General features: G+C 40.4%; 1 protein-coding gene across 1 annotated transcript in view; it reads left to right on the forward strand.

Moving 5' to 3' along the window:
• Positions 1 to 24,437, forward strand: part of XPO1 (exportin 1) — a 59,136-nt gene extending 34,699 nt beyond the window's left edge. Inside the window, exons 4-25 of the mRNA XM_073672309.1 lie at positions 5,302 to 5,374; positions 5,616 to 5,677; positions 5,766 to 5,810; positions 6,447 to 6,628; positions 11,278 to 11,326; positions 12,526 to 12,645; positions 12,730 to 12,858; positions 12,950 to 13,108; positions 13,209 to 13,406; positions 15,201 to 15,339; positions 15,955 to 16,136; positions 16,294 to 16,450; positions 16,541 to 16,704; positions 17,020 to 17,154; positions 18,669 to 18,852; positions 18,935 to 19,041; positions 19,838 to 20,032; positions 20,408 to 20,576; positions 21,109 to 21,243; positions 22,599 to 22,758; positions 23,439 to 23,535; positions 24,037 to 24,437. Coding sequence (XP_073528410.1) covers positions 5,302 to 5,374; positions 5,616 to 5,677; positions 5,766 to 5,810; positions 6,447 to 6,628; positions 11,278 to 11,326; positions 12,526 to 12,645; positions 12,730 to 12,858; positions 12,950 to 13,108; positions 13,209 to 13,406; positions 15,201 to 15,339; positions 15,955 to 16,136; positions 16,294 to 16,450; positions 16,541 to 16,704; positions 17,020 to 17,154; positions 18,669 to 18,852; positions 18,935 to 19,041; positions 19,838 to 20,032; positions 20,408 to 20,576; positions 21,109 to 21,243; positions 22,599 to 22,758; positions 23,439 to 23,535; positions 24,037 to 24,183 — 2,988 coding nt within the window. The 3' untranslated portion in view covers positions 24,184 to 24,437. The remainder of the gene's footprint in view (positions 1 to 5,301; positions 5,375 to 5,615; positions 5,678 to 5,765; positions 5,811 to 6,446; positions 6,629 to 11,277; positions 11,327 to 12,525; positions 12,646 to 12,729; positions 12,859 to 12,949; positions 13,109 to 13,208; positions 13,407 to 15,200; positions 15,340 to 15,954; positions 16,137 to 16,293; positions 16,451 to 16,540; positions 16,705 to 17,019; positions 17,155 to 18,668; positions 18,853 to 18,934; positions 19,042 to 19,837; positions 20,033 to 20,407; positions 20,577 to 21,108; positions 21,244 to 22,598; positions 22,759 to 23,438; positions 23,536 to 24,036) is intronic.
• The last annotated feature ends 2,176 nt before the right edge of the window (positions 24,438 to 26,613 follow it).

Below are 26,613 nucleotides of genomic sequence, written 5' to 3' on the forward strand. Positions count from 1 at the left end.
GACATAATCTTTTCAAACGTATCTCTTTACTAGATATCTGCACCATCTACATCTGCGCTACGTCACTGCAAGATATCTTGGATGCTTTTTAGTACAGGAGGGTGACGGGTTTCCTGTAATTCTCCATATCCTAGATGAGGGTAGGCAGTCAGTGAAGTCGCATAAGATTGAAAAACTTATTTTATTGATTTTACAATCCTGACTTATTTTCAGGCTTGTTGTTCTTATGGTTTCCTCTTAAGCTCTATTTCATGTTAAAAAAAACAAAAAAAAAAAAAAAAAACAGGTAGAAGGACTTGTTCGCACCAACATGAGGATGGGAAACTTTATTGATTTAGGCTGCCCAGAGAGAGGTTAAATGACCTAGAGACACTCATGTCCTTAGAAAAATATTTACCTGAAAAGATTGTTGTCCTCAGAGAAAGTGTCTCAGGGTATGTGCCCACAATCAGGCTATAGCAGCGCTTTGAACGCAGCGTATTTTCGCTGCGTCCGATCATGCAGGTAAATCCGCCTGTGTCCAGTGAACCATGCGGATTTTACCACATCCAATACATTGGAGAAATTTCTGTTGCGGAGACTAGCATCTCCGCAACAGAAACTGATATGCTGCGTCTCGTAAAGCCGTGCCGCAAGTGCGTTTACACAGCGTCAAATATAAGCACAGCGGGCAAGGGATTTCTATAAATCCATCCACTGTGCCTCTACTGTAGAACGCAGTGTTTTAGGTGAGCTGTGTCCAAAATGCTGCTATTACGGATTGTGGGCACGCAGCCTGGTCCTCCAACGCTTCTAGCTCTTTGTCTCTTCTGGTCTCCTGTTTACGTTGATTGGCTGGATCATTTACATTAATGCTCCAATCATTGGACCGAGATCTAACTGCAGCACATGAGCACTGCGATCATTGCATCCCTGGGGTATTTACAAGCTTTAGCATCCTCGCAGCTCTAGCCACTGTGAACAGACGGATGGCACTGAAGCAGTTGGGTCTTCGCTGAGGTTCATCTTCCCCACTGTTTGACACACTGCAATATTTAAAATGCCGATTTAAAATAAATAAATAAAAAGGTAATTTTCTGATAAAACATTTCTATTAAACCTACATTTAAGCAGTTTAAAAATAAAATGGTAATCTGTAATGTATTAGTGGCATTATGAAAAGTGCATCTAAAATACAACTAGTTTTTAGTTCCCACTGAGCAGAAAGCACTCTAGGAGCTGTTGTTGCAAGTATTCGGGTGCTTCAGGCCTCTAATGTTACTGTGTGCAGAAACCTTATATTTACTGTGAAATGGGGTGGGATGGCATCATTGCTGAGCAGGGGCAGTGTGACTATTTGTAGTTTCAAGTAAAAAGCGATTTTCAGCTTTGCTGTGACAACACCAAGTGTTTTCTGAACAAAAGTTACAAATCTGATTATGTAGTAGTTGTAGTCTCTGTATTAGTGCAATCATTTGCCACCATAGATGCCCTTCCTTTTTTTCCAGAAAGAATCTAAGATGTTTAGTTTATATATCAGCAGATAGATTAGAAGGAACCTGTCATATCAGATAATGCCATTAACCTGCAGTTATAGGGTTAATCTCCAGGTTAATAGCATAATGAAGGTGGCCACCATATTGAGTGCAGCATCTGGGAGAAAATTAACTTTATTCCCTCCCCAGGAGCTGCTGGCTTTCAGTCATGTAGATGTGATTCAGCAGTGCATCAGTACAGAGCCGGCTGTCAGTCAAAGTGCTGGAGCGCAGTTACAGCCACCGCTCAGTGCTGTGATCGATAACTTGGTCACGCCAGCACACCTGCATTACTGAAAACTAGCGGCTTCTGGGAGAACAAAAGTTCATTTTCTCCCAGGTGCCGCACTTTATTAAGATGCCTGGCAGCTCTACTTAATGTTATTGACCTGCAAATTAACCCTATATATGCAGGTTAATAGCGTTATATGACTTTACGGGTTCCCTTTAAAGAAGCACTCCAAGGTTTTTTGTTGTATTTTGTCCCTCTCTGCACACACCCCCACATTATTGCCTATCCCACTCTGCACTTCTACGTAGTGTACTTCCTTCTGTTCTTTTCTTCAGAGCCCGTCTTGAATTTAAAATTTTATCCTGTATTTTTCCTCTGCTCCATTAATGGGGTTTTCCAGGTTTAGAAAAGCCCTGTCCTCCAGCTGCAGTACATAATTTTTTTTTTACTTTTTACTCGCCCTCCTTGGCTCCAGGGCTGAGCTTCTGCCGCTGCACCAGTGACTGACTGCAGCGCTGCTAAAACTGAGCTCAGTGGCTCTGAGCAGCTCATACATCTTCATGGACAGAGTTGCTGAGCTCAATTATTGGCTGCAGCACCGTCTCCACTATGTCAGCGCTGCAGACAGTAGACACCAGGAACAGCGGCTATGAAAGCTGCGGAATATGGGATATTTTATCCAGGAAAATCCCTTTGGTCACATGATGCCTCAGTACATCTGCACCCTACTGCCTCCTGCTGGTTGTATCTGCCTGCTGTTCTAACCACGTGATTATCCTTTCCTCTATGCTTCTAAATAAGCAGTCAGGAGGCTGAACTGTGAAATCCTATATTGTTACTGTGTGACAATATCTGTGATCATTTTCAACAACTATAATTTGTTACCCACCTTGCTCACATGCTCATGTGGAGAATGTGTATGGTACAGTCCAATCAATTGTGTTACAGGAACTTCTATTGACTGACATTGGAAAAATATATATATTTGTACATGGTTAGCCAGTAGATAATAAAATATTACATTTTTTTGACTGACATGGTGACCCACACCGACCCTGTCATAAAACCATTTAATTCCCAGGGGTGTCAGTGTCATACCACGACCTACCTAAAGAGAAGTCCACCATTAATTTTCGGATAGAAAGGAACAACCACATAAGGGAATACTACTAGAATTGTATATATTGGGGAGACTGCTGACATGGAGTGAAACTAGAACTGTTTTTTTTTATTTTTTTATTTTGCCAATTGCAGAAGATGTTTGCGCTTTTTATCTATCAATAAGTGAAATCAATCATTACATGTTCTTTCTCATAGGGGTCTGTTGACTGACCTCCTTTTAAAGGGAATCCGTTTGGGATGTGAAATCCTGCTGACAGTTTATATGCACATGTAGCTCTTTCAAAAAGGCAAGCAATACATTTATATGGCCAGTCCATTCCTCTGTTGCTGAGAAATCGGTCACTCCAGCTCTTTCCTGTCCAGAGCCGCTGTCTCCTGCTTGACGGACAGCCATTATGTTTTGTGACTTCAGGCAAAGGAGCCGTCTGACAAGCAAGAGGAGGCAACACTGAGCAGGGAATAGAGCTGGAGTGGTAATTTCAGATCTACCATAGTCCTTCAGCCTCACTTGCACATCAATTCAAATGCTGATTTCTCAGTAATAGAGGAACAAACTGCACATGTAAGAGTCCTGCTGGACTTGTCTTTGATAGAGCTACTTGCACATATAAATAGTTTAGGGATGAAATCTTGCTGACAGATTCCCTTTAGGTGCAGAACCATTTTTTTTCTGTACTACAGTTTTTGTTTTTTTTTCTTTAAATGTCTGTCAAATCTGCTCCAAAAATGCATTAATCAGAGCAGGTTGCTATTGCCTCTTTTAGTGCAGCTTATTTGCATTTCAGACAAACTGCTTTTTACGTACATCAAAGGCAATAATTACTATAGGGGCCAGGCTTCCTATTTGATCATGTGATTTAGTTAAAATTGTGTTTTGAGAATTACACTCCTTTAGGCTGCGTGCCCACTATGCATTTTTCAAGCGTTTTTGCCGCGCAATTTCCACAGCGAAAGCGCTTGGTAATAGGTGCCCCATGGTCCCCAATGATAATCTGCATGTGCTGTGCACATGCTGCTGAAATTTCCGTTGCGGATGATCATTGCGTAAAAATCCGCAGCATGTCCCATTAATTTTGCAGACACGCAGCGTAATTGTCGCCATTGACTTGCATTGAATCGCTTAATCTCCGCATGACTACACGTACACATGCGGATATTAAGCGATTCAATGTGTGGATGGTACCCGGGTCTGGAGGAGACTCCTCCAGACCCGGGTACCATGGTACCTGTTAAAAAAAAAAAAAAAAGAATTAAAAATAAACATTATACTCACCTTCTGATGTCCCCCGGTGTTTTCTCCGCTGCGTCCGTTCTCTTGTACGGCTTGCGGTGGTGTGAAAGGACCTTTCATTACGTCATTTAGTCATGTGACAGGTCACACGGCGGTCGCGTGACCTGTTACATGACTAAATGACATCATGAAAGGTCCTTTCACACCACCGCAAACCGTACAAGAGACGGGACGCAGCGGAGAAAACACCGGGGGACATCAGAAGGTGAGTATAATATTTGTTTTTGTTTTTTTACCATTTTTATTCTTTTTTTCAACTATTAACTTGGTCACACTATATAAATCCATGCCGGTTGCATGGATTTATATAGTGTGACCAAGTTGTCAAGCACTTTTCTAAGTGATGCTAAAATCTCTTGGAAAGCGCTTGATAACCCGCATGCAAAAACTCTTGACAAACGCTTCTACCTGGCAGGAAAAACGCATGTAAAATCCGCATGCGTTTTTCCTGCCAGGGAGATGCAGAAAAAATATGCAGCATTTCTACATTGTGGGCACTTGGCCTTAAACTGTTTAGCATTTAACAAATCTGCCATTGATGTGTGCTAATATATTTTTAAAGATTGATATGATTTAGTCATTGTGTAGATTTGATTAGAAAAAAAGTTTAACTAGAAATACCTGAAAGGTAAAATGTGCACTGCAATCTATTTTGACGAAGTATAAAAGTTTCTTTGAATGTTAGTGTACATTTCATATGATTTGGGCAGGCCGGATAGACTATCTGCGGGATGGATGCCTTGCTGAACTTGTAGTTTCACACCAGTGAAGTCTGATGCCAGTGGCAGCTTTTTATGTAAAATAAGTAGATTTTCTAGCTGTTCTAACTTTTCTCCGTCCCTCAAAACTCATTTTGTTGTATGTGATCTTTCTTACACATTTTATGTTTTATTTTGAGTTTTCGTTGTCCATCTGGCTACAGAGCGCTCATTTGAGTCTTCCTGGTGTGATCATGATCGGGCAGCAGGGGCAATAGTTTTATTCTAGGAATGTAAATTGCATGGGAACTCGTGGGCCTATAGCTGACTTATATTATAGTTAATTGTCTTTGAGTGAATGAGTTGGACGTGTGCATTTTGAGAGTGGTTTTATTAAAACAATGTGTAGTCATTTACTAACATGACTTTGTTCTCCAATTTTAGTACTATGGACTGCAAATATTGGAAAATGTTATCAAAACGAGATGGAAAATTCTTCCTCGGAATCAATGTGAAGGTAAATGCTCATTTTAAACCTGAGTATAAATGTAGCTGTGATTTGGAACAATTATGGCTGTTAGAAAACTTTTTTTTTTTTTTTTTTTTTTTTTTTTTTTTTTTTTATTGCATTGTCTTTACTAAGGTTTGACGTAATTGACCTGTGCAAGTCAACATCTGTGGTTTTTAACCAAAAAAAAAGATCTGTACAGCTCTTTTTTTAGTGATGATAAACTTCAGCTTTGACTCTCCCTTTCCAGGTATAAAGAAATATGTGGTTGGACTTATAATCAAAACCTCTTCAGATGCGACATGTGTTGAGGCAAGTGACTTTGTTTTCACATACAAAAAGTGGAGTAAATTGGTGGCATTAGGAACATTGTAACAGTAATGTAATTTTATTCTTCCAGAAAGAGAATGTGTACATCGGAAAGCTGAACATGATTCTCGTTCAGGTAAGAAGAAACTGTATTTTAGGCTAAGTTCTCATTTGTATTTGGTGCATTTTTTTTTCTGCGGTGTATTTTCGAGTGGCATTTGCCAGTTCCAGCAAAGTGGATGAGATTAATGCTGTGGAAGTTGACCTGCGGTGTGTTTGACATCCGCAGAATGTCAATTTCTCTTGCAGTAAATATGCGTTTTTATCTGCAGATTTTCCCCACAGACTTGAAGGAGATGTAGAAAATCTGCTGATAAAACAAAACACTTGCATTTTTAATGGGTTTCTGCAGCGGAATCACAGTAAAAACTCATGCAATCTGCACATGACTTTATCAATGCATTTTTTAGCAAAGTAGGGTAACAAACAAAACTTATAAAACAAGCCTTTTTTTTTTTTTTTTTCGAACATGACCTATGAAATAGACCATCACAGCTGGAAAAAATGAGACAAATGCATGTAACAAAACAAAAAAACTCAATAAAAAACTGCAAGTAGCTAAATTGGCTACTTAATGCAGAAATGCTGATTTTAAAATCTGCAGCACCGAAATGCTTATCGTGGGAACCTAATAAACCATGTCATTCAGTGGTATCGGGAGGATTTTAGGTACTTGTTCTTTTAATAATAATTGTTACTCTTATCATTTCAGATACTGAAACAAGAATGGCCGAAACATTGGCCAACATTCATCAGTGATATTGTAGGAGCCAGTAAAACCAGTGAGAGCCTCTGTCAGAACAATATGGTCATTTTGAAACTTCTGAGTGAAGAAGTTTTTGACTTTTCCAGTGGACAAATAACACAAGTAAAGGCCAAACACTTAAAAGACAGGTAAATATGTCCTTCAAGGATCACTGCAGTTTTGGTAACCAGCACAATTGAGGTCTCCTACAAATGCATCTGGTTTTTACATTTACAAGGTCCAACCAAAAAATGTTGTATGTGGGTTTTTTTTGTGCTTTAGAAGGGCTTTCTCAACATCATAAATGGTTGAAATTGCAATATGCTTGTTAAAACAAGCAACTTTGCAATTTACCTAATTTATTAAATTTATTCTCTATTTTCAAGAAAGGAGGGATTTTTATTTTTATTTTATGCCTTATTGCTCATTGTCTTAGAGATGGCCAGTGTTGTGTCAGTGGCAACAAGATTTCCAGGCAAGGATCTCGGCACCTGTAAACTTTTTTTTTTTTTTTTTTTTTTTTTTTTAAGTATTGGTAAGCGCTGCTCAGACCACTGGATCCGATCACCTTCAGTGTCCCTATGATCCTCCAGTGCTGCAGAGGCAAAGCTGCCTTTGCTTTAACCATCTGCAAGTGCACAGTTCAGCCATACCATACCACTGGTATAGGCTCACCACCCTAGCAAGCAAGAAGCTGTGAGGTGGAGAAGCAATACCCTTCTTAAAGAATAACTTGAGACAACTGTTTATAGGGAATGTATCATCAGGAAAAGATCTTTTGTTAAAATCCATTTTGTGTTGCATGTATTTTTTAGTTTGATGAAGATTGAACGGAAGATAAGACTAGGGCTGTGGAGTCTGAGTCTGTGCCCATTTTGGTGGAATCTGTATAAAATGGACCGACTCCCAACTCCTAAAATATATAATAAATTGGGTACAGTAGTTGAATGCAGTTTGAGGAATTTTTTTCATAAGAATTTGGGAAAGTTATGAAATGTCCTATAAATGTCTGTCTTATGCCTGATCTAAGGGTCCAGACTTTTAGCTGAGAAAAGTGTCCTACCGTAAATTTATCGCTTAACCCCTTTAGAGCCCATGCCGTATTAGTATGCACATTTGCGTACTGCCCGTTCAGTGAGGGCTGCTGCGCTGAGCCCTCACTGAACCGAGCACATGTCAGCTGATTCTTACAGCTGACTTGTGACCGCAACAGCCGTGGGTGGAATCGCGATCCACTCGCGGCTGTTAACCTGTTAAATGCCGCTGTCAATCTCAGACAGCGGCATTTAACGCGCGCTTCCTGGAAGCGTGTCCTAAACCCCGCCCACCGGCGACCCTCGTCACATGATCGCGGGTCGCCGATGGGCGTGCATGACAACCCAGGGTCTGCAGCAGACGCCTGTGGTTGTCATGATCTGGTTGCTATGAGCGCCACCTTGTGGTCGGCGCTCATAGCACAGGACCAATAACGGGCGATCAAAACAGCGGATCTACCCCAAAATGTTATCAATAAAAACATCAGCCCGGCGCGCAAAAAATAAGCCCTCACCCAGCCCCAGATCACGAAAAATGGAGACGCTACAGGTCTCGGAAAATGACGCTATTTTTTTTCACATTTTTTTCACCACTTAAATATAAAAGAACCTATACATGTTTGGTGTCTACGAACTCGTAATGACCTGTAGAATAAGAAGGGCAGGTCAGTTTTAGCATTCAGTGAACGTGGTAAAAAAAATAAATAAAAAACTGTGATATTGCACTTTTTTTGCAATTTTACCGCACTTGGAATTTTTTTCCCGTTTTCCCGTACATGATATGGTAAAACTAGTAATGACGTTGAAAAGTACAACTCGTCCCGCAAAAAATAAGCCCTCACATGGTCATATTGACCAAACAATAAAAACGCTATGGCTCTGGGAGCAAAAAACGAAAAAGCAAAAACTACAAAACCCAAGGTTGCGAAAGGGTTAAACATGAGCCATGTATGAGGGAGTCTGAGTTGGAGTCGGTGTCATGAAAATTGAGGAGTCCTGAGTCGAAGGTTTGGCTTACCGACTCCACAGCCCTGGATAAGACGGAGGTGTGAGGGGTGGGATGGTAATTTGAATCACATTCATTTCCACATTTTTAAAAGAATGTGAAGTGTTAAGGAGCTTTGCTTGCAATCCCTTCAGAGAGGGAGCCAGTGGCCCACATTCATCAGTATAGGTGATGGGCAGGGGCTAAGGCGGATCCTGGATGTATCTAGGGATTCTGCTGTGTGTGGAGACAGTTGAGTTGCTCAATCTGTAATACAAAGAAAAATTGAGAAGACGTATCCTGCCTAGTTGCCTGTTGAAACCTGGTAGTCTACTCGATCCTGGTGCATTTGGCTTGCTTGACAAATCTGAAAAGAATGCATTTGCGCACACACGGTCTCTGATTAGGGTGTGCAGGGAGCGAAAGAAAGAAATGTAGGAAGGGAAACAATGTCTATCATATGTATTAAACCTAGCCAAGAAATGGAAGAGGTGTACCAGTGTAGCAAGTCTTACATAAGTTTTACCAATAAGTGGAGCGTAGTATAAAGCCCAAGTACATAAGGCAATGGTCCCTCATTTAAAATCCAAATTGAGAAATATGTTGCTCGGAAGGTGGTGCGTTAAGTGACACAACTTCTGATTTGTCAGTGTTTACCTTAAGGCCGGATAGCTGGTCAAACCTATCCAGAAGGGCAGATAAGTTAAGAAAGTGTAGTGTATGAATAATGGTCATTCATAAATCTGTGAATAGATTGGCCTTGTGGTGTTCAGATAAACTGTTGAAGCCAGTGATGTATGAGCATGTAGCTGTTCTGGCTCACAGTTGGTAAGTTTTTAAGGAGATTTCAGTTACTTAGAAACTGACAACATGTAGAGGGCTCAGAATTGTTGGAATTGTGTTTCACAAAGTGTAAATTTTTGTTTATTTTAGGTGGGTGGGATGTTTGGAGACCCCACTTGTCACATGGAGAACTGTCGCTATTTTTCAGCATGCGGGCAAGCAATTTATCTAGTAGCATATCAGTAGGAAGCCAGTGTGTGTGTTAGGGTTGTGTGTGCATCGTTGGTATAGTTTTTAGTTGTAACTTAACCCCTTCGCGACCTTGGGATTTTCCGTTTTTGCATTTCCATTTTTTGCTCCCCTTGTTCTCAGAGCCATAGCATTGCCATTTTTTGGGCAATATGGCCATGTGAGGGCTTATTTTTTGCGGGACGAGTTGTACTTTTAAACACCATTACTAGTTTTACCATATCATGTACTGGAAAAAGGGAAAATTCAAAGTGCAGTGAAATTTGAAATAAAAAAATGCAATTCCACAATTGTGTTTTTTTTTTTTTTTGTTTGTTTTTTCTTTCCACGTTCACTGGATGCTAAAACTGACCTGCCAATATTATTCTCCAGGTCCTTATGAGTTTGTAGACTCCAAACATGTATAGGTTATTTTTTATTTAAGTGGTGAAAAAAAAAACCAAAGTTTGATAAAAAAAAATAAAAAATAATAAAAAAATGCAATTTTCCGAGACCCGTAGCGTTTGCATTTTCCGGCATCTGGGGCCGGGTGAGGGCTTATTTTTTGCGTGTTGGGCTGACTTTTTCATGGATACCATTTTGGGGTAGATACGATGTTTTGATCGCCTGTTATTGCTTTTTATTGCAATGTTGCGGCGACCAAAAAAAATGTACTGCTGGCGTTTGGAATTTTATTCTTGTTACGCCGTTTACCGATCGGATTGATATATATATATTTTTTTTTATATTGATCGGGCGATTCTGACTTCGGCTATACCAAATGTGTATGTGGGGTTTATTTTTATTTTATTTTGAATGGGGCAAAAGGGGGGTGATTTAAACTTGTATATTTTTAATATTTTTAAACATTTTTTTTTTTTTTACTTTTTGCATGCTTCTATAGTCTCCATGGGACACTAGAAGCAGCAACTGTCTGATCGCCTCTGCTACATAGAGGTGATGAGCAGATCACCTCTATGTAACAGAAATGCTTCTGTACTATGAGCGGCGACCACTAGGTGGCGCTCATAGTAATCTTTACATGACAACCACTGGAGTCTGCTGCAGACCCAGAGTTGTCATGCCCACCCATCGGTGACCCCTGATCACGTGACGGGGTCACCGACGGGCTGGGTAAGTGACGCGCTTCCAGCGCTGCGATGTTAAATGCCGCTGTCAGAGATTGACAGTGCAATTTAACATGTTAACTGCCGCGAGTGGATCGTGATTCCACCTGCGACTGTTGCGGGCACATGTCAGCTGTATAAATCAGCTGACATGTGCCCGGTTCAGTGCGAGCTCACCACCGGAACCCTCACTGAACCGGGGGTGATGGCCTGGGCCATTAAGGGTTAATATCAACTATACACTTACTAAGGTATATAGATGGAAGTGATTTGGTTCATGTTTAAGTGATGAATTTACTGTAGCACAGATTAATCTCAGCTAAAAGTCTAGACCCTTAGATCAGGAATAGGACAGACATTTTTCAGACATTTCATAACTTTCCCAAATTCTTATGAAAAAATATTCCTCACAAGCTGCATTGAATTACTGTACCCAATTTATTATATATTTTAGGAGTCTGAGTTGTTCCATTTTGTACCGATTGCACCAAAATGGGCTCAGACTCCACAGCCCTGTTATCTACAAAGAATAAAAGGGCAGTTTGCTCCCCATCTATTATGATTTATACTGGATTATTTTCAGATTTCATATAAATGTAAAACTAAGCATTGTAACGCAAGACTTTTTTTTTCTTTTACAGTATGTGCAATGAGTTTTCAAAGATATTTCAGCTCTGCCAGTTTGTTATGGTAAGATGTCTGTGTGCCTCCACCTGGTGTCTCAGGTCTGTGTGCCTCCACCTGGTGTCTCAGGTCTGTGTGCCCTCCACCTGGTGTCTCGGGTCTGTGTGCCCTCCACCTGGTGTCTCGGGTCTGTGTGCCCTCCACCTGGTGTCTCGGGTCTGTGTGCCCTCCACCTGGTGTCTCGGGTCTGTGTGCCCTCCACCTGGTGTCTCGGGTCTGTGTGCCCTCCACCTGGTGTCTCGGGTCTGTGTGCCCTCCACCTGGTGTCTCGGGTCTGTGTGCCCTCCACCTGGTGTCTCGGGTCTGTGTGCCCTCCACCTGGTGTCTCGGGTCTGTGTGCCCTCCACCTGGTGTCTCGGGTCTGTGTGCCCTCCACCTGGTGTCTCGGGTCTGTGTGCCCTCCACCTGGTGTCTCGGGTCTGTGTGCCCTCCACCTGGTGTCTCGGGTCTGTGTGCCCTCCACCTGGTGTCTCGGGTCTGTGTGCCCTCCACCTGGTGTCTCGGGTCTGTGTGCCCTCCACCTGGTGTCTCGGGTCTGTGTGCCCTCCACCTGGTGTCTCGGGTCTGTGTGCCCTCCACCTGGTGTCTCGGGTCTGTGTGCCCTCCACCTGGTGTCTCGGGTCTGTGTGCCCTCCACCTGGTGTCTCGGGTCTGTGTGCCCTCCACCTGGTGTCTCGGGTCTGTGTGCCCTCCACCTGGTGTCTCGGGTCTGTGTGCCCTCCACCTGGTGTCTCGGGTCTGTGTGCCCTCCACCTGGTGTCTCGGGTCTGTGTGCCTCATCCTCTTCACTTCTGTGACTCGCTTAGCCTTGTGTGTACGCATCAGCAAGAATTGCAGATGGATGCATGAATATTCTAAATCTTCTGAAGTAATGTTTTCAAACGTAAAAATTTGCTAAACATATTAAGAAAATATTTTAAGCCATCCTTTTGGTCATTTAGTACTGTGACTTTCTTACCCAAACTTCTTGGTATGTTTATAAATGAGTCAATCCTATGGGTGAACACTACTCGGACAACCCCTTGTCAATCAGCATGCTTGCCTACATAAAATAACACTTGTACTCGCCTCTGGTGGCGGCACTGGTTCTCCCAGGGCTCATATTTAAATGTAATGTGCACTTAACAAAAAATAAAGCTCAGGAAGTATTTCATTTTGTCATGCTCTTCTTTTTTTTTTTTTTTTTTTTTTTTTTTTTTTAATAGGAAAACTCGCAGAATGCTCCCCTCGTTCATGCCACCTTGGAAACACTTCTACGATTTCTTAACTGGATACCACTGGGTTACATTTTTGAGACCAAACTGATCAGTACATTGATCTATAAGGTAACATATTTAGATTTACTATGGTAAAATAACAAAGGCTTGTTTTGGACGTGCTCTTGTATAACTTGATTTGATCTTTTTCAGTTTCTAAATGTTCCCATGTTCAGAAATGTATCTTTAAAGTGTCTAACGGAAATAGCTGGAGTTAGTGTCAGCCAGTATGAAGAACAGTTTGTGACTCTCTTCACACTGACTATGATGCAACTTAAACAGGTGAGACGTTTTTGCTTGTTTTGACGAAACACGTGTAAAATATCCTGGATCTTGTCATTGATCTGCGATCTTTTTTTTCAATCAATAATAGATGTTGCCATTAAACACAAACATCCGTCTTGCTTATTCCAATGGAAAAGATGACGAACAGAATTTCATCCAGAACCTCAGCTTGTTCCTGTGTACTTTTCTAAAAGAGCACGGGCAACTCATAGAGAAGAGGCTCAACTTACGAGAAACTCTTATGGAGGTTGGTTTATTGTACCCACCATTATATTATGCAACCTGTTAACACTGTATTAAGCATTGTATCGGTTTACCGTTTTAATTTTTCCTCTGATTATATCCAGGCTCTCCATTACATGCTGTTGGTGTCTGAAGTAGAAGAAACTGAAATCTTCAAAATATGTCTGGAGTACTGGAACCATCTGGCCGCAGAGTTGTACAGGGAAAGTCCATTTTCAACTTCAACATCACCACTTCTTTCTGGCAGTCAACATTTTGATGTTCCACCCAGAAGACAACTGTATTTACCAGTTTTGTCCAAGGTAGAATCCAATTTTCACAGCCATTCTCAATGTCTAGAAGTTGAAATGGTTGCATTTATACTTGCTAACAGTCCTAATCGATTGGTGAACGGCACCATACAGTCCCCACGAGCATAGAAACCCAGCATGTCCTCTGTTGGCCATGGTCTCTCTCAGCCACTAGCAAGCAAAGTGGGTAAAAATTAAAATAGAACGTCTGAGCGATCTAAGTGAGATTTCCGGTCATCAGGAATATACAGGAGAAGGGGAAGATCTGAGGCCTGTCAGAAAGTTATGTATTGGTCTGTAATATTTGTGTCCTCACCAATTGATAGTGTATAGTTTTGTGGCTCTTCTTACAGTTGTTCTTTGTAAATTTGGAGAGCTGAGCTACTAATTGAGTATGTCCATAGGTTTTCGTATTTAGAAAATGTATTGTTAATGCCGGCACCAGATTACCTTGAGTTAGAAGTACCCTACATTGTGGAGAAGCTTAGCCAGTTTGCTTGCATGCATTTTTCAAATGTATCTATTCTATATGTACTATGATGGAGAGGAGAAGCACAGTGTAGACACCGTGCACTACATTTAAATATTCATCTGCAGCCTCTTAAGGAGCATTAGGCATAAAAAATGCAAAGAAAGTATTAGCAATAGCTTTTTAAGTGTGTGTGAAGTATAAATGTGTGTAATATAAAAATTCTTCTTTTTACATGTATAGCGTTATTATACTCTGCAGCACTTTAGACATTATCATCACTGTCCCTATGGGAGCTCACAATTTAAATTTCCTAGCAGTAGGTCTTTAGAGTGTTGTAGGAAACCCATACAAACTCCTTGCAGTAGTTGTCCTTGGTGGGATTTGAACCCAGGATGCTAGTGCTGCAAAACTAGGCACTGAGCCATCATGTATATAATATATGTGTGGTGGTCTGGGTCCCAAGAACTGCACCAATTGCAGGGGGGATAAAATGCTTGAGGCGTGCATGACTCAGAGCTCTGACTCTGAGAAATGTACGGTGCTAATTAAAAAGTCTCATGAACCTGTACCCATCTGCACAGGCTTAAATGATCTGTGATGGTCCAGGTCCTGAGACCCTAGAATCTGAGGCAAGATGCTCATCACAGAAGTGTCTCCTGCATGAGCGTTGTACAGACTTAATAGGAAGTGTAAGGCTGTACAGAGTGGAGTATGGGTCCATAGACTTTCTGTTGAGCTCATAAACTGCCCTGAGCAACTGGTTTCTATTGCAAAGTGTATGTACAGTAGATATTGCATATATTAAATATAAATGTTAGATATATATTTTTTAATCTGATAGGTGTTAACTTATTGATTGTGTGGGACAGACCGCTGGGACCTTCACTGATGGTCAGAATGGGGACGTTTTTTTCCTGTTAGAATGGAGCAGCAGTGCACATGATCGACCACCACCCCATTCATACCTAATAGGGCTGCTGGGAAAAAGCGGAGTACAGTACTCCGCAGCCTCAGAGGATGGAGCTGCGGCTGAGCATGAGCACTGCCAATCCCTTCTAATGGGGTAGAAGTTCCCCATTTTGTCAGTCGGTATGTGTTCTAGCGATCTTTTTTCACCAAGCACCTCTTAAAGCCTGTCCTTTGGCTAAGCTCTGCTGCTGAGCCCTTTATCCAGCTAAAGATGTGGAACAGATATTTTTCTGCATAATCCTACCGCAAACACCGAATTCAAGATTTCACTTTTATCTTTCCTTGCTAGGTTTAGTGGTTTGTTTTTTGTTTAGTGATTCATGACACAAGTCTGAGTTGCCATTATCGTCTTACTCCCTTCCCAGGTGCGTTTGTTGATGGTTAGTCGAATGGCTAAACCAGAGGAAGTTCTTGTTGTAGAGAATGATCAAGGGGAAGTTGTTCGAGAGTTTATGAAGGACACCGATTCCATCAACCTGTACAAGAACATGAGGGAAACGTTAGGTAAGTATGTTTCACCTTCATAAGCACTGTCATTCATGACATTGTACCCTATGAAAAAGAAGCCTAAACTGTAATTATTCTGTGGTAATTGAGTAGCTATTAGCCCATTCACAAACTTTAGGTATCTAGACACTCTTCTGGGTAATTGTAGCTGTGTCGCCTATTACAGTGGAGTAAGTGAAATTCACGGCAAGGTCTGGGACAAATATCTTCAGGTATCACATGCAGAGCTTCAGCCTATTGCCACAGTGTATGTTTTATGTTTGTGAGTTTTATCTCATGAAGACAGCCCAGGTCCACATGCCGTATTGGGCATATGAATTTCAAACTGGGTCCCCTGCTTTAGATCAACCTCTCGCTGCCCTGAGCCCAACACAAAGCAGTTGTCTAAGGGCATGGCTGCCATGTATTGTGTACTCAATAGCATCCAGTGCATGGGCTATGCCTGGCTTGCCATGGCTCCCCACTAGAAAATTACTGGTTTTCCCTGACTTCTGCTTCTAAAAGGGATCCTTTTATAACCCTTTAAAATGACTTCTTTATCTCCCTTGCCAGAGTGTTTTTTTTTTTTTTGTTTGTTTTAAACTGTCTCCTCCATCAATGTGCTCTTTTCAGTATACCTCACACATCTGGATTATGCAGACACTGAAAGAATTATGACTGAGAAACTACACAACCAAGTTAATGGATCAGAATGGTCTTGGAAAAATCTGAACACCTTGTGCTGGGCTATTGGTTCAATCAGTGGAGCTATGCATGAGGAGGACGAGAAGAGGTTTCTTGTTACAGTGATAAAGGTTTGCTTAGTCAGATTTGTGATTTGTCTTCTGGTAGTCCAAGTTAGCTGTTAACTAAACTTAATGTGAGACTACATTTTTAAATATTGCTGTTCTGGACTGTGCCATAGAACCGCCACCAATATCTTTTTTGTTTTTCTTCTCCTCCCGCCCATAGGATCTCCTTGGTCTGTGTGAGCAGAAGCGAGGGAAGGACAACAAGGCCATAATTGCATCCAATATCATGTATATTGTTGGCCAGTATCCTCGATTTTTAAGAGCCCATTGGAAGTTTCTGAAGACAGTTGTGAACAAGCTGTTTGAGTTTATGCATGGTATGAGTGTACCTTGTACATTTACTCTTATCCAGCGCCACGAATGCCGTTATTGAAACTTATGTATTAATTGGGTCCATTTATTTTCAGAGACCCATGATGGCGTGCAGGACATGGCATGTGACACCTTTATTAAAATAGCTCAGAAATGTCGTAGACATTTTGTTCAAGTGCAAGTTGGCGAAGTGATGCCGTTCATAGACGAAATTTTAAATAATATTAATACGATAATATGTGACCTTCAGCCTCAACAGGTAAGAATTTTGCTTTAAAAGGTTTGCTCTAAAGTTGATCACGTTTTATTACAAGATAATATTTTGCAGGTACTATCTTTCATAAGTAGACTCCCCAATAGCTAGGATTGATGATCTAATAGCAAGTTGGGACATACCAGAGCCCCACAAACTGTAATGTGGGCCCTATGTGAACACCCGTGCATTATTATTGCAGGCTTAGTGGTCTCCTCACAACCTGCTTTTATAGGAAAGATCCTCTGTGGGTAGTCTCAAATGTTAATGGATAGATACTATTTGTAGATTTATATTTTTATTTGTTTTAATTCTCTTTAGGTTCACACATTTTATGAAGCAGTTGGGTATATGATTGGAGCTCAGACAGATCAACCTGTACAAGAGCATTTGATAGAGAAATATATGTTGCTTCCAAATCAAGTGTGGGATAGTATTATTCAACAAGCCACTAAGGTATGTAAAGTTATAGTTGATAAATGTACATTTAAGTTGGTTACATTTTGTTTTTTATGTTATGAGCTCCTTCTGAGCTTTTGCTTGATGTATAGATTGTCTCCAAACCTTTTGTATATTTTGGCCTCTATCTGGCTGGTATGTGACTGCAGAATGTTTGTTAAATTGTATAGATGAGCACAGCAGACTGAACCGTAGAGGAGGCCTCCGCAAAAAATGAAAAAGATTACAACGGACTACAGCACAGATTTTGCCATGGTTCTTTATGCGGCGTGAATGATAACCATTTCTAAAAGATAGTCTCAAAAAATAGTAAAATTTTAAGTATAAACAAACTTCCTTCTCTTCTGTATCAAGATGGGATCACAGGAAATTACAGACCCAAAGCTCTTCTCCAGATTACTCAGGTTATGATTTTGTGGTCCTGTGGTGTTCACCACACTTCACATGACAGAAGGAGGAAGTGCTTTCACAATCAGAGGAGCTTTGCATGGCCTAGAAGTCTCCTTACACGGGCATGTCACACTCCAGAAGGAGAGATGTTACCCTTTTAGCCCCAGTTATAAGCCTCTCATACAGCCAGTTTAGAGCTCATGCTTTGCCCTGAGGAGGGGCAACACCCAGAAACATTGACATTCTGGTTTGGCTTTTATTCTAAGTCATGTTACAATGCTCATTAAAGGTACAATATTGACTTTTAGGATTGCTACTTAAAATCGGTGGCACTAGAGTCCAAGTCCTCTTCTTTGAAAAGGCAGTTTCCATATTAAATTTCCCAGAGGAGCATTGCATGGCCTAGAAGTCTCCTAAGAGATGTACCCCCTATACCCGTTTTTAATGTTAAATCCAATATAAGAAATGAAGAGTACAATATGTGTATTTAGCTCTATAGGTGCAAACTAGTTTGTAATATGCATAGATGCTGGTCTTCATTTCTTAATATGTACATGCTATGTTACCCACACTGTCATATATCTGCTGTGTGACATGATATCGCTAAATACTAATCTGGTGATTGTCGACCAGATGCCACGGTCACATGGCCATCACATTACCAACTGTCCTACATAGACTAGCTAGGACTGGTAGCTGAACAAACCTCATCAGGAATTATTAGTGTAGTTGAGACTTTTTTACATTTTGGAGTCCTATTGGCTAAACCTAGGAAATTTCCTAAACTCTTACTGTTCAGGTATCACATGGAGAGCTAAAAATGCAGTTGTATTTGGCATGACAGGGCCCTGCAGTTGACATTAAACTTTAATTTCAGTAGCGTTAAAGCCTTTCTATGATTCTATTAACAAGCCAGTTTTGAACAATTTGTTTGCCTTCTGAATGCGACTTTTATAGTTTGAAAATCCATTAGGGAAAAAAATATTGTACTTGGCTGAAGGTGGAAACATGACATTTTAACATTGTACATTTGCATTGCCTTACCTCTTACAAGCTTGTATTTTCTGTTGACTTGTTAAAATCCACAACTAATTTGTTTTTGTTTTTTTTTCCTTTTAAAGAATGTCGATATCCTGAAAGATGCAGAAACCGTAAAACAACTCGGTAGCATCCTGAAAACAAATGTTAGGGCATGTAAAGCCGTCGGTCACCCTTTTGTTATTCAGCTAGGAAGGATTTACTTGGATATGTTAAATGTGTACAAGTGCCTAAGTGAAAATATTTCTGCAGCTATTCAAGCAAATGGTAAGCAAAACAAATAGTCAAGTCAGTGATGGTAGTGTAGGACTCATTACACATGGAGTTCATTATTTTTATTTCTTTACAGGCGAAATGGTAACAAAGCAACCTCTGATAAGAAGTATGAGAACAGTTAAAAAGGAAACGTTAAAACTGATTTCCGGCTGGGTGAGCAGATCTAACGACCCCCAAATGGTAAGTACTATGTACTTTTGATATATGACATATATCTATCCTTAATGGGGTTGGCATACAGAAAACCTGTCCCCGAAGCGGTTAATAAAAAAGCAAAAAAAAAACAACTTCTTACTTTAATCCAGTGCGGAGTCTCAGCCGGTGCCTGTTTTCACCTCGATAGATCTGCATCCAGTCGGTGAGCTCAGCGGATGTGTCCATGTAGGTGGCACGACAATTCACAGCTGCCTTCTGAAAGATCACTCCACTCCTGGAGTCGCCCATGCACTGGAACTCATGGCTGAGCTCCACTTTGATCTAAGTGAGCTGCTGCCACATCCTGATGGCTGCTAATCTCCCTGGGAGCAAAAGGGTCGGCCACTGGAAATCGACATGCCAGATCCTTCTCTCTCCTGACATAATGTATCAGGAAAGAGTCAGGAGGTTGACATACACGACATTGGTAAATTGCTTATGGGGGCCTTTAGCCCTGCTGCATTTTCCTGAACGCTAGGATTCCAGAGTAATTTTAGTTTAATAGATGGAACATGTCTAATAGCATGCTCAGTGATACATTGGGGAGTGCCACAAATTGTGCTAATGGAGTTCAGCCAACTTTATCAAGTATGTTAAACACACCTTGGTGTGGCCTAAAGTTTGTTTCTAGTTTATTAGATCTTGTATATTGATGTACATGTCCACCTGTCATGAGGGTGCTTCAGGAGATTAAAAAAAAAAATTAAGTACACCAGCATGTCTGCAAGACTGTACTCTTCATGTTTTAATTGTGTTAATTTTATTTTTTTCTTGTCCTAAGGTCGCAGAAAACTTTGTGCCACCTTTGCTGGATGCTGTTCTTATTGACTACCAGAGAAATGTTCCTGCTGCCAGGGAGCCTGAAGTACTGAGCACAATGGCCACGATCGTAAACAAGCTTGGAGGCCATATCACAGCTGAAATACCTCAAATATTTGATGCTGTTTTTGAATGCACGTTAAATATGATTAATAAGGTAAGAGGCTTTTTTTTTAAAAAAAAAAATTAGTTTCTTATGTTTGCAATGTTAGTGGTTGTCTTAAGTGTGTGTTTGGGGGCGGGGGTTGATATTGATGACCTAACAATCTTAGGATAGTCCATAAATGTCGGATCAACAGGGCGCCAACTTCTTAGTATTGTGTGGATCAGCTAACTGAAGGTGCGCTGCGGCACATTGACCGTTTTGTACTGGTTGTACCTGGTGCTGCCGCAATACCAGTCGCACCCACTGCAAAATGTTCAGAGGCGTCTGGCACACAATGAAATCGTACTTTACGTATCACATCGATAACAATTTGTTTGCGGTAGAAGATACAATTCACTGAAATTCTCAATTCTGTATTCTGTCCAGGACTTTGAGGAATATCCAGATCACAGGACAAACTTTTTCTTGCTTTTACAAGCTGTAAATTCGCACTGTTTCCCTGCTTTCTTGGCCATTCCCCCAGCACAATTTAAGCTGGTTTTGGACTCCATAATCTGGGCTTTTAAACACACTATGCGAAATGTTGCAGACACAGGTATGTACAGATGAAATGCAATCCCTCTCTGGCTTGTTCACCAGTAGCAAAAGTAAAACTGATGTTATGTGGGGAAAATATTTGCTAGAAACGCTGCTGTCAAGTCCTACTGCAATGACTTGTTACCCTCCAAATCACCTGTAAATGTAATGTGCTCTTGATCTGTCTGATGGTTTATACAGTTCGAGTGCTGAAAAGTATTTAACTGGAACTTCCTATTTTGTTTTATTAAAGTCCGATCTTGTTTCTGAATACTGCTAGTAAGTTTTAATTATCTTTTTAATGAGATGTGAAAGTCACAAGGGTAGATGTGAAGTGTGTCCTAAAAATTCCCAGGGAAAGGGCTTTACCTGAGTAAACGCCACACGATTGGTCCCTTTATGAATTATGCTGAAAAAATTTACATTTATATTTGAACTTGATACATTTTCTTTGTTTTTTTTTCTTTTGGCTCCATTGTCAGCCTCTTGTCTAGCTTCTTTATAACTTAAGTATGGGATTTTTGCTTATTTAAAATATTTTTCAATTTTAGGATTACAGATCCTTTACACATTACTGCAAAATGTTGCTCAGGAGGAAGCTGCTGCACAGAGTTTCTATCAGACGTACTTCTGTGATATATTACAGCACATCTTCTCTGTGGTGACAGATACCTCTCATACAGCTGGTAAGTGTTTCTGTGCATTGCTACTCATTTACCTTACAATTCAGATTTTGAAGAAAAAACTTAGTCTAAGGCCGGTTTCACACATCTGTATATTTCCGCTACCGGAAAAAACGATACCGGAGTTATCCGTGTCCCGTGTGTCACACGTGTAGCAGCAATGTGCCGCATCAGGAGCACACTTACTGGCACCTGGGAATCAGTGTACAGTTAGCGCTGTTCCCAAGCGCTGGTGCTGAACACTGCCTTCCTCATGGTTCCCTGCCGGCACTGCGATCAGCACCAGCAGGGACTGTGATGAGGGTAGTAGTGTCTGCTCCTGCAGTGTCCACCTGTGTAAAAATAAGAAAAAAAATCCAAATACTCACCTCTCCTAGGTGGCCCCCGCTGTATTCCAGGAGACCAATCAGCAGGGGAGAATGAAGCTCTGCAGCGAGCGGCTCCGGAGCTGCGCTCAGTGAGTGACAGGACACCGCTCCTGAGGTCAGCAGAGGTCCAAGGCCCGCTCGCTGCAGCGCTTCATTCTCCCCGGCTCCTCTGCTGATCACATGGATTACAGCGGGGGACACTCAAGACAGGTGAGTATAAGGATTTTTTATTTTCTTTTACACAGGTGAACACTGCGGGAGCAGACACTACTACCCTCATCAGTGTCCCTGCTGGTGTTAATCGTATCGTCGGCAGGGAACCATAATGATGGCAGTGTTCAGCATGGGGCGTTTAGGAACAGTGCTAACTGTGCACTAATTCCCAAGCGCCGTTACGTGTCACACGGATGGCATCCCTGTGCGGCACGTGTTTATATGGACCCATTGATTTCAATGGGTCTGTGATCTGTGGCGGCGTCCAAAACGGACATGTCTCCGGGTGGATCACACGGTCATTTGAATGGGTCTGCGTGTGTCAGTGTCTCTGGTACATGTGGAAACTGTCACCACTCCTTAGGGTTCACGGTCCTTATACAGACCACAATGCCCAGACTGACAATTAGCTGCTGGTCTCCCAACCCGAACTTACAACCTCCATAGACTTGCATATGAAGCTGCTAGATCGTGAAATACGCCCGTCTGATCCAGGCCTTGCAATGTCTAGCACAGATTTAACTTTCATTGCCCTAAATGCAAAACCTGGCAGGGGGATTTAGGATTTTAAGTTCCATGCTGGCAGGCAAGTGCCAGTTCTTTTCAGTTTCTATAAAGATGTCTTTACATTTGTATTGTGTGCTTTAGCTTGTAGAACTGAAAAGTTATAAACGCGTTCTGATATACTTTAACTTACCACAATTTTCAATACTTAGGCATTTTTCAACTAATCTAAAAGTTTTGTAGCATTAAACAAACCATCTGTTTTTTTTATAGGTTTAACAATGCATGCTTCAATCCTGGCATACATGTTTAACTTGGTAGAGGAAGGAAAGATAAATGCAGCATTGAATCCAGCAAATCCACCTAATAACCAACTATTTATTCAGGAATATGTGGCCAACCTTCTAAAATCCGCATTTCCTCATCTGCAAGAGTAAGTGATGCAGTGTATAAGGCTTCTCTTCAGGTCCACCAAACTAAAAGATGTTAGCAATGCTGCCCGAGTGGTATATGACATACTTGCACTCAGCTTAAAGTGTAACTGTCGTTTTAATTTTTATTTGATAAATCAATAGTACACATGAGAATAAGCAAATTTGAAAAATATCTCATCAGAGAAATCTGCTTCTTTCTCTGCCAAAAACTGATCGATCATTATCAAAATTCTCAATTCTGAGTTAAATCTGTATTCAGTGCAGACAGACTTTCCCAGTACTGAGAAAGAGATGGCAGCTGCTACTGATGAGATTCTTTGTAGATAGGAGGGAGGAGCTCTGGCTCCTCCCTCCGGACTTCATGGCATTTGCTACGGGTACAATTTTATCTCTTAACTAAGTAACGGAAGGGTCTGTCTTCACTGAATTAAAGTACTGTAATAGGAATTAAAAGGAACACTTGCCATTCGGATTTTTTTTTTTTTTTTTGTTTATATTCGCATGTTAAAGAACTGCAAACCTATAATGAATTATTAAGGGGACAGCTCTTAATGTTACTGGTCTACTGCGTCTGTTTGCCTGGTGATGGAAGGGGTGCCTTTTAAGAGATTGCTTATTTGAAAACACATTTGTGTATAATGAATCTGGGGCTAATTAAATTTTTTTTTCCCCTCTTTAGTGCACAAGTTAAACTTTTTGTGACTGGCCTCTTCAGTTTAAATCAGGATATTCCTGCATTTAAAGAACACCTTAGGGACTTTCTTGTACAGATTAAGGTAAGAGTGATAATTATCTATTGCATGATTTTTTTGGAGACTGCACATAAGAAATTTAGTTCCATTTTCAAAGTCCTGTGTCTCTTTTGTAAGATCTATGAGGGGATTTATTAAAACTGTTGCTTCATACGGAAGTCATAAACTTATGATCTCTGGAGGTTTTTTTTTTTTTTTTTTTTTTTTTTTTAAGGATGCATGCCTCTTTGCTGCATGATTCTGTCCTAAAGACAGAAAAGAACACCTAAGCTCACATAGTGTTGAAATAAAATTAGCGCTATGTTGTCTTAATTGTAAATTAGTTTTAAATTTGCTGGTCATACCCCTCCTAATTATCCTTGCCCTCTTTTTAAAATTGACTTGACATGGAAAAGTTGCAATTTTTTTGTATAAAGGTCTCGTGTGCAAAACTTGTAAGCTAGTACAAAATGTTTTCTAAATTCCTAAACCACTCTGTTATCCTAATACCACGTTTATAATCTGTGTTATTGTACTTTCTAACAGGAGTATGCCGGAGAAGATACTTCAGACCTATTTCTGGAAGAAAGGGAAACTGCCCTTCGGCAAGCCCAGGAAGAGAAACACAGAATACAGATGTCAGTTCCGGGCATACTTAACCCACACGAGATTCCTGAAGAAATGTGCGATTAGTTTTTAGAAGCCAAGTTATGCCGTTACTTTCCCTCCTCCCTCTGAACATTTGGTTTTGTTCAGGAAAACATCACTTTGATTCTTGTTGACCAAAATGATGCCAATTTGTAAATTACGTCACCTAGTGGCCCTTTTTCTTATGCGTTTTTTGTATAACAGATTTTCTGTGAATTATCCTTCCATTGTTTAAAGCTTTGGTTATCTTTAGGTTTGCATGACATAAAGAATTAAGGCTTTTTTTATATATATAAAAATTACTCCCCTGTTTTTTTTGGCTTTGGGGTTAAGGGTGGTCAAATTTATTTAATACAAGTTTATTGCTGCAAAAGAGTTTTTTCCCCTTCCCTCCCAACCTCCCTATAGAAGATCCATATTTTTGATTGAGTTTTCTCTCTAGTGGGTACCGCAGCATAGAAGGAATGTCAATGAAATCCAAAAATTAGATTGGGGGACGAGTAAGGCATCTCTGCATCTTCTGAAATTGCAGGATTATTTTGAGTTAAAGTGGTTTAAACTATATACATAAAGTTGGATAGACTTTTGCAGCAAGATCATGTGCATATCATCCCATTGTAAAGCAACTTTGGAAAGTATGGGAACACAGTACAGTTAGTTATTTTTACACTTTTTTTTTTTTCTTGTGTGTGTGCTGTCGCTTTGTCGACAACAGCTTTTTGTTTTCCTCAATGAGGAGTGTTGCTCATTTGTGAGCCTTCATTAACGAGAAGTGAAATGGTTAAAAAAAAAAAAATATTTATCCTGTTAGAATAGGCTTGCATCTTTTTAACAACTCATAAAACTCTGGCTTTTGAGATGACTTGTACTAATTTACATTGTTTACCATGCTGTAGTGCTTTAAGAACACTACTACTTAAAAAGCAAAATAAACTTGGTTTACATTTATTTCTCTTGACTTCTAAAAGTGGTTTTACGGGCGCGTGAAAGATACTGTGTACTTTGTGGTAACCAGAGTTTGCAATTTTGACGGTTATTTGATTTGTTTTATGAAATTATACAACATACAGTGAAATGCCTTTTTAGTCTTGTGCCTGTAATTGAATGTCTGATCTTGAAATATGCAGTACAGTATAATTTTCCAAGACCAAAAGCAGGAGACTGCGCTGAGATTTAGAAATTCATCTGTTAAAATTTCTGTGGTACTTGCAGATTTTGTCAGTGTTTTGAGCTACCGTCCAAAATGTTCTCTACCGTTTTATAAATGCAGTGTTACTACCATGAAAGGATTTGTCCAGTACTTTTCTGTTCATGACGTACCTTTTTAGGATAGGTCATCAGTAGAAGATCCGTGGGGGTCCAACACCTGGCGTCACCACTGATCAGGTATTATCACTGAAAAAGAACGACACAAAAATTAATTATTTTTTTTTAAAGTGTTTGTCAAGGATAACATCGGGGAGTTCACGCAGATCCCACCACTGCCACAAGTTTGTCAGGGGTCACAGCTTTGCTGCCCCCAATTGTCAGGACAATTATGCAATTGACTAACTAACAAGTGAAAGACGAGGCCGCGGCTGCTTACACTACTAGGCCAGTTATTGCGGAACTCGCAGTGAGTGTATGGTGTATATACACCTCCGATTCCACTGCATGGAATATATATTATACTCTGATACAATCACTGCCAGCTCCACAATAACAAAAGGAACTATTAGCTGCCACAACCAATTGTTTATACAGGCCGATTGAACACCCATTACAGGAACTTATGGCTTGAGGGGTGCCTTTTACAGAGTAAGTTGAACAGAGCTATTCAATTTTATATCTTTAATCCAATATATATATATATATATATATATATATATATATATATATATATATATATATATATATATATATATATATATATATATATATATATATATATTAGAGCTAGAGAGATATATAAGAAGATGTTACAAAATGGGAACTAAACAATACGGTATATACAATTACATATAATAAGGGATAAGCAAAGAAAAGTAATAAGCCTGATGTTGTAGAAATTGCTCTTATCTTCATGGAGGGAAGCACTCCGATTAGGAAAATGGAACAAACAGCAAACTATTTCTTCCAGAAATTAGCAATGCCAGAAATCCAAACTGTTTTTTATTAGCTCAAGGTTACCCCCACATTCCTCCTCTTGGTGAGCTCATATGGGGGCTGATTGTGGGATATACTAGGTCTTTTAGAAGTTAGAGATCTCTGGCCCTGGAGGTCACAGGCGGTAGATACTGTCGTCATGTTTCCTATTGCGATTTTAACTTTCTATAGATTGGAAACAGGGCAGGGATAGCATCATCCATCAAACCCGATATTAAGTTGGAATGGTAAGGATGGCCTTACGGTGATGAGTGAATGCGTTATGTTAGTCCCTTCGCTACGACACCAAAAATATAGATCTCCCATAAATATTGTATATGCTAACTCCAA

Source organism: Phyllobates terribilis, unplaced genomic scaffold (assembly GCF_046119375.1).
Source record: "Phyllobates terribilis strain yellow unplaced genomic scaffold, ASM4611937v1 Scaffold_3__8_contigs__length_932513732, whole genome shotgun sequence".
In the NCBI taxonomy this organism is placed as follows: Eukaryota; Metazoa; Chordata; class Amphibia; order Anura; family Dendrobatidae; genus Phyllobates; species Phyllobates terribilis.